This window comes from Theobroma umbraticum, unplaced genomic scaffold, assembly GCF_002168275.2.
Source record: "Theobroma umbraticum cultivar Fairchild unplaced genomic scaffold, ASM216827v3 scaffold_30.0, whole genome shotgun sequence".
NCBI classification, from domain to species: Eukaryota; Viridiplantae; Streptophyta; class Magnoliopsida; order Malvales; family Malvaceae; genus Theobroma; species Theobroma umbraticum.
Window position 1 is genome coordinate 9,777,691 of NW_018397254.1, and position 10,092 is coordinate 9,787,782.

Sequence of the window (10,092 nt, forward strand, 5' to 3'; positions counted from 1 at the left end):
AACCATGCAGAATCTAATTGCTGGGTCAGGCCTAATGTTAAGTGCAGATCCTGCAACCAATTTGGCCATGTAGAAATAGTTTGCAAGAATAAACTCAATCCTTAAAATAAGGCTGCTCAAGTTTCAGAGAAAGCAGAGGCTCGATGATCTGAGATTTAAGCTTGGAGTCTTCAAAGCAAATTTTAAGGAGTATTGAACTTAAAATTTGCATGGAGTTCTTTTGGAAGCTTGTGTCATGTGTGGTAGCTTAAGATATTAGTTTTTGTTTAAGAACGGACTGCATGCGGAGCAGTCTTTGATGAAACAAGTAACCTGTGCATGCTTGGATTGATATTTTGCTTTGTACACGTTTATGGTTAGGTGATGAAAGCTCTGTAACTTTGCATTTTCAAAATTAAGTACTTGTATCAGATAGCATTTAATGTAAGAAGTTTATCAGTTCAAGCTCTCTGTTTTTTCTTCCTTCTTCCTTATCTTTTTTCTTCTGTGTGCTTTAATGGCAGTATTTCCTGCCAATGCATGTTGTTGAAATCTGTTTACAAGCTATAAGAACCACTAAAATTTGTAGACTAACAAAACCATCCAGGGATAGCCAGCACAAACACACAAGTATACAAACTGCATAAATATTGCTGATTTAATTGCAGGGTTACTTGAAAGATCAAAATTCTGCTTTGTGCTAAGCACATGGTGGTGGGATTTGGGTGCCAATGTATTTAGCCCTGACATTTTTACAAGTGGAAGTCGCTTGTTTCTCCCCTGATGCCAGGTCCAAGTGAACATCTTCAAGGTAAATATCCTGGCATGGGATCCCTTTGCTACATTCTAGTGTTACCGCCACTGCAGATGATGATGTTCCCTTTATTTTCTTGAAATATATGTCACTCAGTTTCACTTGAGATGTTCCCTGCACTCAAACATTTGTGGCATTTTTTTTGGTCAGTATCTTTCTGGATAACTATAGCAGTAATTAGATATTGTCATCTGGACTTACCATTGGGGTGCAAGATGCAAATGGACAGTATGCCTGATCGATTATAATCGGATTGGTCACATTGTTCATGTGAATGTTTTCGAATGTCATATTCGTGGCAGCACTTCTGTCTGGAGAGTTAGCCCATGTCTTGATCCTAATCCCATTCGTGGTCCCTGTAATTGTGCAGTCTCTAACCACTAAGCCACTTACATCACCTTCTTTCCTATATCTTCCCAGACTTCCAACGCTATAACAGGCAATTGCCAGAATAAGTTTTTTTTAAAAAAAAAAAATTTAGGAGCTCAAAGTAGAGAATAAAGGATACACTTGTGAAGGATAAGAGGAATAGGGTACAGCAGCAGGTAAAGAGGAAGTTAAAAGAGTACCTGATGCCATGACCTGGCCCGCAGCTGATGCTTGTGATGGTGACCTCAGAATTTCCTTGTCCAATAGAGATGCAGTCATCACCTGTACCTATAAGTGATCGTGAAAAGTGTACACTAGAACTTCTTTCGATATGGATCCCATCTGTGTTAGGGCTATCTGCTGGGGCTGAAATCTTGATTTTAGTGCCCTTGAAGTTCTTGCATTCGACAAGAGCCATATGAAAGAACTTGCTATTTACTGAAGTTATGCTTCTTACAACCGTCCTATTCGTCCCCACAAATTTTACATTCTGCAACAGAAAAGACAGTTTTTCCTCATTAGATCTGATCTTTATTCTTGGCTGCAACCTAATATGACATGTAAAAGCACTAAAAGGGCTTCATACAGGGCGCATAAAGGCAAACTTCCCAATCCCACGTTTAAGCCCGGGGCCTAACTAGAAGCGTTTGGGAGCAATGCAAGACGTAAAACTATGGACAATTTACAAATACAGCTGATGAGAGCCAAAGGAATAACGTGTTCAAGGATAAAGGTTGAGGAACGTACAGTTGGAAGAAGTTTGCAGTTGAAGTTAGTGGGGCACCTATTGTAAGGCCATGCTTTGGCACCCTGCCCATCAAAAGTCCCTCCTCCAGTCAAAATTAGCCCCTCCACCCATTTGAATTCAACCCAACCAGCACTATATCCATATTTAGACAAGTTTGTTGTTGCCTTCAGATAACCCTGAAAGTTTCTTCCTCAATCATGGTTAAAATTATGTGGGGAAATGCAGATGGGATAGAAGAAAATAAGCCAGGAAGGTATGCAGAAGTTACCTTCACACGAACTGTTATTTTAGACACATTTGTGCAGGGGCCTGCAAATTTGACGGGGCCAAGCAAGTATGTCCCTTTTGGAATCACAAGGTCTACCTCACCTGCAGCCTGACATGCTTTCTTCCATGCTGCTCTGAAGGCCTGGCAACTTGAAATTAGCAAGTTAACGAAACTTTATTTTGGCAACAATAAGTAAATAACATAAACATATGATGGAACTTTCATGATTCAAACTATGCAGCTATTATTACTGTTTGCCTAGTAATTCAATGGAGACAGAAAGAGTAGGAAACAAACTTTGCTGTCATCAGTCAGTCCGTCCGCTCGAGCACCAAAGCTCTTGACATTGAATAAATGAGAGCTCCTTCCCTTGTAATGTGATAACCCAAGCCCTCTTCCATGTTGTTCAAAGCCTTCCATTCCTAAATCTGCCCTTCTTGCTCCACTTTCCCCAGCAAAAACAACATTGAAACAAAACAATGAAAACACCAAGAGCAACTTGGTGTTAATGTCAAGGCTCATGTTCCTACAATGTGTTATATCTCCTTTCTGTTCAACCTCACACTTATTGTGACAGTATTCTCTTTCTCGCAGACTTGAGATAGAGTACTGCGATCAGCAAAAGAAAACAGTGCCACACCCATACCCGTACCCGCCCAACTGGGGATGGTTTGAATTTTCAACAAAGGGCGGGCTTCTGGAGTAACCATAACTGCCGTTAACTCCCTCCCACTACTCCTTAACTTGGTTATTAACCGTCTAGTTCAAAGAGAGGTTATAGTAGTCAAAAGAGATGACTGGTTTTCCTTCCATCAATATTCTAGCTCTCCTCATCCTTTAGCAAATCTCTGCTAGTTTACTATACTGGACCCAAAAAAAAACCATTAAAAATCTTTAGCAAATACATTTTTGGGACTAATACAAAGTGCAGGTTCAATATCTCTTAAGATCATTCCATTAAACTTTTTATATACCATATTTGGTAAAAATAAATAAGCTTAAAAAAAATTGACACCTGCTACCTTCCATTTCGTTCAAATGCATTCATTTACAGACTGTGAACTTGTTTTAGTGATTTTGTTTGTTGGGATTTTAATTGGTAGTATTTACCTCATAGCTAATTGTATTAAAGTGATGGGCATGCACCGGTTTTTGATGAATGCTAATGGTCAATGATATTTAATGCATTTACAGTATGTAATTTCTATATACCATCTAGTTACCAAATCATGTCATTTCATTAATGAAGTATTATTTTGAAAAGAATAATATCTATATACGTTTCGACATCAAATTTTAATATTATGTTTTTCAAAATAATATCTCATTAATGAGACATTAAAATTTGATAGTATAATAATATGTAAAAACTATATAGTGTCAATACATCAAATATTTTCTAAAAATGAATCATGGAAACGTGAAGGCTATTAGATCACGACAAGACCAAAAGCTTTTTCAGCTAGCCCCGGCGAGTGGGAGGACAATGAATTGAATGCAAGTAGGTTTAATTAGTTTCTTTAGAGTCCCAATCAATTAAATAAAGGATAGACAACAGCATCCTTTCCAGTTTCAACTCTCAAGTGAAAGCAACTAATCTCATTGGAAATGCCCAAAAATAGAAAAAGGCCTGTTGGTTCCAATTATTGTATCCATAGCTTCATTTCACAAACCAAGAGCTTTCCCTTGGGCAAAGCAAGGATTTGACATATTGCCTTTGAAAGCAAGAACCCATGTAAAGTCTCAACCATGCTAAATTGCTTATCATAAGTATCATCAATGAATAAATGTTAAAAAGGATGGTAACCTGTTTAATTTGTTTGGTTAATCCCCAACACCCTTTTCTTCTTTTCTTCATTGAAATGTAATCATACACTGGACACCATCAATAGGTTGTGCTGAAAGCAAACCTACAAGTATATGATCAACGCATCTAGAATGAACAAAAATTCTAAAATAGCAAACTGGCTATAGCAAATTTGAGAAAAGACACCACTCAAATAATCCCTGCATTTGTTTTCTTCGCCTTCTTTATATAGAACATCATTTCTTTGCCTTTGCGAACCTGAGGCATCTATATTTTTCGCCACTTACAGTGATTTCTAGTGCTCCATCTTGGTTATCTTGATTCGATGCTGTTCCCATTAGGACACTTTTCTCTTTTTCAAGGTTTTCTTTTTCCATCTTCAGCCTTGCCTCTTGTCGTGCAATCTCTGCCTGGAAGATCAAAAGAAAATTCCAGAAAACCACAACATAGTCGAGTAACAGCAAAAGTACACACTTAGGCAAGTAATATGGCGTGCTTCAGATATATCCTGCTATTATGCTAACTCAATCACAATGCTCTAAGTCATTTATGTGCATACTTAACATATAGAAGAGAAACTAACACCACTGGATACATGTACAGATAGTTAGACCATGACGAGTTAGGATTTAGAAATCCCTTTACTGTGCCAAAAACATGAACTAATCAAATTCAATTCATATAAGAACAATCACTTCGATTTGAGTTGTAATGAAATAAATGCATGTCAAAAACCTAAGCAAAGGACAAAAGGTTCCAAGACATTCAACAAATATAGCAGACAATGAAGTACAACAAGACTAACAACAATAATTTCAGTGAGGAATTTAGCAATCAGAAGCAGGCACTGGTATAGGAGGAAATGGTTCAAGAAGTGAGGCAAGCAATCTAACAGCCGTAAGCCAGGAGGAACTCATGCATTTCTTATCATCATTAGTGAGGACTATTACCATTACTTCAAAGGTATATATGGAGATTCCTATACTCAAAAAAGAACTTCATCATCCAAAGATACCAGAAATTTACTAACATAAGGTAAGACTTTGAGCAAGTTAGCCACTCATAAAGAACTAACGCATAATAATCATAAAGATTTATCATTTGTCTATATATGAGAAACTGCAGCTCCAACCCAAAAAGAAAGGAAAGCAACCAATTCAAGATTTATCTCAAAAACGTTCAACCATCAAAGACTGTCTTCAATATCAATACAAACAACTTGCAAGGCAGCAGCGTAAGCAGGAAGCAGCTAACTTTGGTGCCAATTAACAATGAAATTCTCAAATCCATTATCAACTAAAAGGTTAAATTTCACACTTTTAATAAGCAGAGAAGAGACAAGTGAAAAAAGCGGACCTCGCGACGAGAGAGCTCCGCCTTCCAGGCGGCTTCACGCTCGGCGACTTCGCGCTCGCGTTCCTCGATGTAACTTTGCATCTCTCTCTCCTTCATTATTCTGTCTTGTATGTCGGCTTCCAACGCCTCTTTCAGCTCTTCCACGAACTTATCCACCACCGCCTTTATTCTCAGCGACATCTCTTTCTACTCTTCCTCCTTCCTCAACTCCCACTCAACCCTTTTTCTATTCTCTTCTCTTTTCCCACTACCGAACCAGAACTATTAGTTACTGCCAAACTCCTTCAGTGGAGTGGATCGAACATCGGAGAAGAGCCGCTTGGCCCCGTTTTTTCAGCGGATACAGTCCATTTTTGTTGTAAAGAATGAATCGAGCGAGCCCCCAGTACAGGAAACAAGAGTAAGGAAGAACGCAAGGTATTTCACCGTATCAAGGCAAACTATCGATAAATCGCCGACAAAGAATTTTCCTTTGCTCTCTTTCAATCAAATAAAGAAAGAATTTTTTTCAATTAAATATACTGTAATATGCGTGAACAGGGAGAGCAACTGTTTCCAAACCTTTTGTTTCATTTATGGACCAGGCCCACCTTGGCTTCTCGTCTCATCCTAGCCCACCATTGATTCCTTTAAAACGCTGCGTTCTCCTTCTATCGCTTTCATCCTTCGCATTTTGCAAGAAGGAACATGGCGAGCACCGAAGAATTTCCACTTCTAATACTATTAACTGTCGAAATTCTTAAAAATGGATATTAAAATCTGGCAAAACGAAAGACATGAAAGCCGTTTCAGGAAAGCTAAAATACCTAAGAACTTTACCTTCTTCAGTATCGCGGTTTCATTCTCTTACTCCTCTTGCCTCCCATGCTCAACCCAAAAACTCGTCATCATCAACTCTGCTAGGTGAATTCGTAAACTTCTGTTACCAAAGGGACCTTCCCAGGGCTATGAAAGCCATGGCTGTCATGGAAAGGCACGGAGTTTATGCCGATTCTCTCACCTACTCTGAGTTGATTAAGTGCTGCTTAGCTCGCAACGCTGTTGAGCAAGGCAAACTCGTTCACAAGCACGTTTTCTCAAATGGGCATCAACCAAAAACGTTTCTTGTTAACATTCTCATCAATATGTATGTAAAGTTCAGCTTATTAGAACAAGCGCGGGCTTTGTTTGACCAAATGCCTGAGAGAAATGTTGTTTCTTGGACGACTATGATATCTGCCTATGCTAATGCCAAGTTAAGTGTCAGGGCCTTGGAGTTTCTTGTTTTAATGCTTAGAGAAGGCGTATTGCCTAATATGTATACTTTTTCTTCGGTTTTGAGAGCATGTGATGGGCTAGTCAATCTTAGGCAGCTTCATTGTGGCATAATTAAGGTGGGGTTAGAATCTGATGTTTTTGTTAGGAGTGCTCTTATTGATGTTTATTCAAAATTGGATAAGTTAAAAGATGCAGTTTGCGTTTTTAATGAAATGGAAACTAGGGACTATGTTGTTTGGAATTCAATTATTGGAGGGTTGGCGCAGAATAGTGATGGTGATGAAGCTTTGAATCAGTTTAAGATGATGAAAAGAGCTGGCTTTTCAGCTGATCAATCGACGTTAACAAGTGTTTTAAGAGCTTGTACTGGGTTAGCTCTGCTAGAGGTAGGGAGGCAAGTCCATGTACATGTGTTAAAGTTTAATGTAGATTTGATACTTAACAATGCACTTTTGGATATGTATTGTAAGTGTGGCAGTTTGGAGGATGCTAAGTCTGTTTTCGAGCGGATGGTAGATAGAGATGTGATTTCATGGAGTACTATGATAGCAGGGTTAGCTCAAAATGGGTACAGCCGAGAGGCATTAAAGTTCTTCGATTTAATGAAAGCTTCAGGTGTGAAACCAAATTATATTACTATCCTTGGGGTTCTGTTTGCTTGCAGCCATGCCGGACTTGTGGATGATGGGTGGTATTATTTTCAATCAATGAAGAGACTTTATGGTATTGATCCGGGAAGGGAACACTATGGTTGCATTATTGATCTTCTTGGAAGGGCTGGCAAGCTTGATGAGGCAGTCAAGTTGATTCACGAAATGAAATGTGAACCAGATGCGGTGACATGGAGAACTTTGCTTGGTGCATGCAGGGTTCACCGTAATGTGGATCTAGCTATATATGCTGCTAAACAAGTTCTAAAACTAGATCCTGAAGATTCAGGGACATATGTACTGTTGTCCAATATTTATGCAAATTCTCAGAGATGGGAGGATGTCTCTGAAATCAGGAGGGCAATGAGACACAGGGGCATCGCAAAGGAGCCAGGCTGCAGTTGGATTGAAGTGAACAAGCAAATTCATGCTTTTATTTTAGGGGATACGGCGCATCCAAAAATCAATGAAATCAACAGGGGGCTAAATCAGTTAATTCACAAATTAATGGGAATAGGCTATGTTCCAGAGACAGATTTTGTCCTGCAAGATCTTGAGGGGGAACAGAGAGACGACTCACTTCGCTATCACAGTGAGAAGCTGGCAATTGTATTTGGTTTGATGAGTTTGTCAACAGGAAGTGCTATTAGGATCAGGAAAAACCTTAGGATCTGTGGAGACTGTCATAACTTCGCAAAGCTTGTAGCAAAGATGGAGTGTCGACTAATCGTCATCAGAGATCCTATTCGTTACCATCATTTTCAGAATGGAGTATGCTCCTGTGGTGACTATTGGTAGCAAATGATGATGTGGTTCACTGATCCTTGCTAGTCAATTTTATAGAGTAATGAGATTGAATTTCATTCAAATTACAAATGAGGCAACAAGTTCCTTTGAAGCAAGACTCTTGGTCCAACTGTAAGACAGCTTTAGCGCATGTATACAGGCTTTCGAAAATAAAAACTGAAAAAAAGATGAGTGGGGAGACGAAGAGCATCCAAAAGAATGAAATATATAGCTTGGCACTCTGTGACTTTGACGCATAAAGTAGTAGCATTCTTTATTATTTGTGGTCTGACGCTTATTAAGAGGTCAATAAATTGATAGTAATGATCATTGCTGATAATACTTTCGATCTTAAATAGCCATCGAGCTCAAGGACGGAAAACTGTAAGAAGGTGATTATGATCAAACACCAGATGCTCTCCTAGGATAATCATTGAACTATCCATCAAATGAGTCAACCACCAAGCAAAGCTGACACATCAAGTCAGGCACGTTCAAATACTACATCATCCAGGAAGTTACATGATGAACCAGCTATCTTCAGCATAAATTAGGGGTTTGATACATTATTAGGAGATACCAAAACGTTCACTCCTCATATGGTACAACGAGGCAGAGAGAAACTATCCCTTGAGCATGGTGATATACTTTGCTGGTCCCTTACAACTCGTCTCTTGAAACTGCATCTCTTCCAGGTGGGATATATGATGTATAAGCTTTAATTATAGACTCATACACATCAATTCCTCGCAAGTACTCAGCTTGGTTTAGAAACTGCAATAAGATAGAAAACACAACACTCAGATCACATGCTGATAGTTGCTAGCAACCTAATATGCTATGCGTACAGCCCAAAATGTGTTCATCAAGTTCATTAGTTGTTTTAGTGTCAGATTTTAAAGCTACTTGGCATTGCATGGTTATAAATTTTGTTAAGGCAAAACAGAACAACAAAGGTTAAAAGACAATAATCTAGCAAAGAACAAGGGAAGTTTGCTGGGCAGTAATTGGTCAGTAACTGCTTGAAATTTTCAAATGGAACCAGAACAGGAAAAAGCAACACAATGACAAGCCTTTATATCAAGGACAATCCTCCACCAGTCAGAATAACAAATGGCAGCAATGATAGGCTATCTATTGTCATTTACACTTAGGGTACTAAGGAAAATGACTTAAGAGGGCAACCATCTCTATTGATTGGCTCTGCACGGAGCCGCACACCAATAAAAAAAGCAGAAGAAAAGAATGAAACCTGGTCTTTAAGATTCCAATGATACAAATCCAGTTGATTTATGAACTGCTGCTGTGGTCAAAAAACCTCAGCAGTGAATGACAACTGAAGGGGGCTCAAGGTTCTTCATCATCCACATACATTAACATAGGAGATCACCTTGGTCTAACTCATTCAGAAATTGGAATTCTTTTCATACTATTCATATTAGGAAAAGGTTAAAATTATACGCTTGCAGTTCACTTCCCATTAGATACTGCTTGCAGCAGAATTCAAAAATCAACATGACTAGATATTGTCTTATAAATACTCAATGAAAAATCCCTTGTGGTTAACAGTACTTTGGTTCAAGCTATTTGCAACTGTACCATGTGCATCATATAAAAAAGCATCATCCTGCAAATTATCCATCATAAACCCCTCTAATCCCCCCAAAATATATTGGAGGAAAAAACATGCATCAGATTCTTGGGTAGGAAGAACCATGGTCAACATAGGACCATAATGATACAAGATGTACCTCATTATGGTCATGAAGCAGAATAGGAGTGTTAGCCATAGGTGAAAAGCCAATAGCTGGCAGGCCCAGTTGCCGAAAATAGCGAGCATCCGTTGAGGCAGGAAATATCTCAGGCTTCCCGATCTTTCCATTAGCTTTCTTGATAGCTTCTTCCAACAGAGTCCACCATGGATTAGACTTGTCAATTGCAGTTTGTAGTGGTCTTCCCAGATTATCATGCAGAGTTCCCCTTTGCTTAAACTGCCAAAAAAACAATCAGTCCACGAGGAAATGGAAAGCTACTTAGATTTATGAATAGAATTTGTGG

The 10,092-nt window shown here is 38.8% G+C and overlaps 4 protein-coding genes across 5 annotated transcripts in view; 1 reads left to right on the forward strand and 3 right to left on the reverse strand.

The window, feature by feature from the left end:
- Nucleotides 1–551: 551 nt before the first annotated feature.
- On the reverse strand, nt 552–3,783 carry LOC110409110 (exopolygalacturonase-like). Of its 2 annotated transcripts, XM_021418350.1 has the most exons (6): nt 2,476–3,783; nt 2,179–2,319; nt 1,910–2,086; nt 1,363–1,652; nt 995–1,223; nt 552–907 (listed from the first exon to the last, which is right to left on the reverse strand). In XM_021418350.1, the coding sequence occupies exons 1-6, from the start codon at nt 2,698–2,700 to the stop codon at nt 680–682; spliced, it is 1,290 nt and encodes a 429-aa protein (XP_021274025.1). In that variant the 5' UTR covers nt 2,701–3,783; the 3' UTR covers nt 552–679. The 2 variants fall into 2 exon arrangements, with proteins under 2 accessions (XP_021274025.1, XP_021274033.1); XM_021418358.1 differs by lacking the exon at nt 1,910–2,086.
- A 179-nt stretch (nt 3,784–3,962) lies between these two features.
- On the reverse strand, nt 3,963–5,816 carry LOC110409121 (beta-mannosyltransferase-like protein). The gene is made up of 2 exons (XM_021418370.2): nt 5,342–5,816; nt 3,963–4,395 (listed from the first exon to the last, which is right to left on the reverse strand). The coding sequence occupies exons 1-2, from the start codon at nt 5,519–5,521 to the stop codon at nt 4,222–4,224; spliced, it is 354 nt and encodes a 117-aa protein (XP_021274045.1). The 5' UTR covers nt 5,522–5,816; the 3' UTR covers nt 3,963–4,221.
- Nucleotides 5,817–5,997: 181 nt separating this feature from the next.
- On the forward strand, nt 5,998–8,307 carry REME1 (Pentatricopeptide repeat (PPR) superfamily protein). Its single transcript, XM_021418328.1, has one exon. It carries the CDS (start codon nt 6,118–6,120, stop codon nt 8,044–8,046), a length of 1,929 nt encoding a protein of 642 aa, XP_021274003.1. The 5' UTR covers nt 5,998–6,117; the 3' UTR covers nt 8,047–8,307.
- Nucleotides 8,308–8,430: 123 nt separating this feature from the next.
- Nucleotides 8,431–10,092, reverse strand: part of AQI (Peptidase M20/M25/M40 family protein) — a 4,481-nt gene continuing 2,819 nt past the window's right edge. Inside the window, exons 4-5 of the mRNA XM_021418340.2 lie at nt 9,786–10,025; nt 8,431–8,808 (exon numbers count right to left, since the gene is read on the reverse strand). Coding sequence (XP_021274015.1) covers nt 8,695–8,808; nt 9,786–10,025 — 354 coding nt within the window. The 3' untranslated portion in view covers nt 8,431–8,694. The remainder of the gene's footprint in view (nt 8,809–9,785; nt 10,026–10,092) is intronic.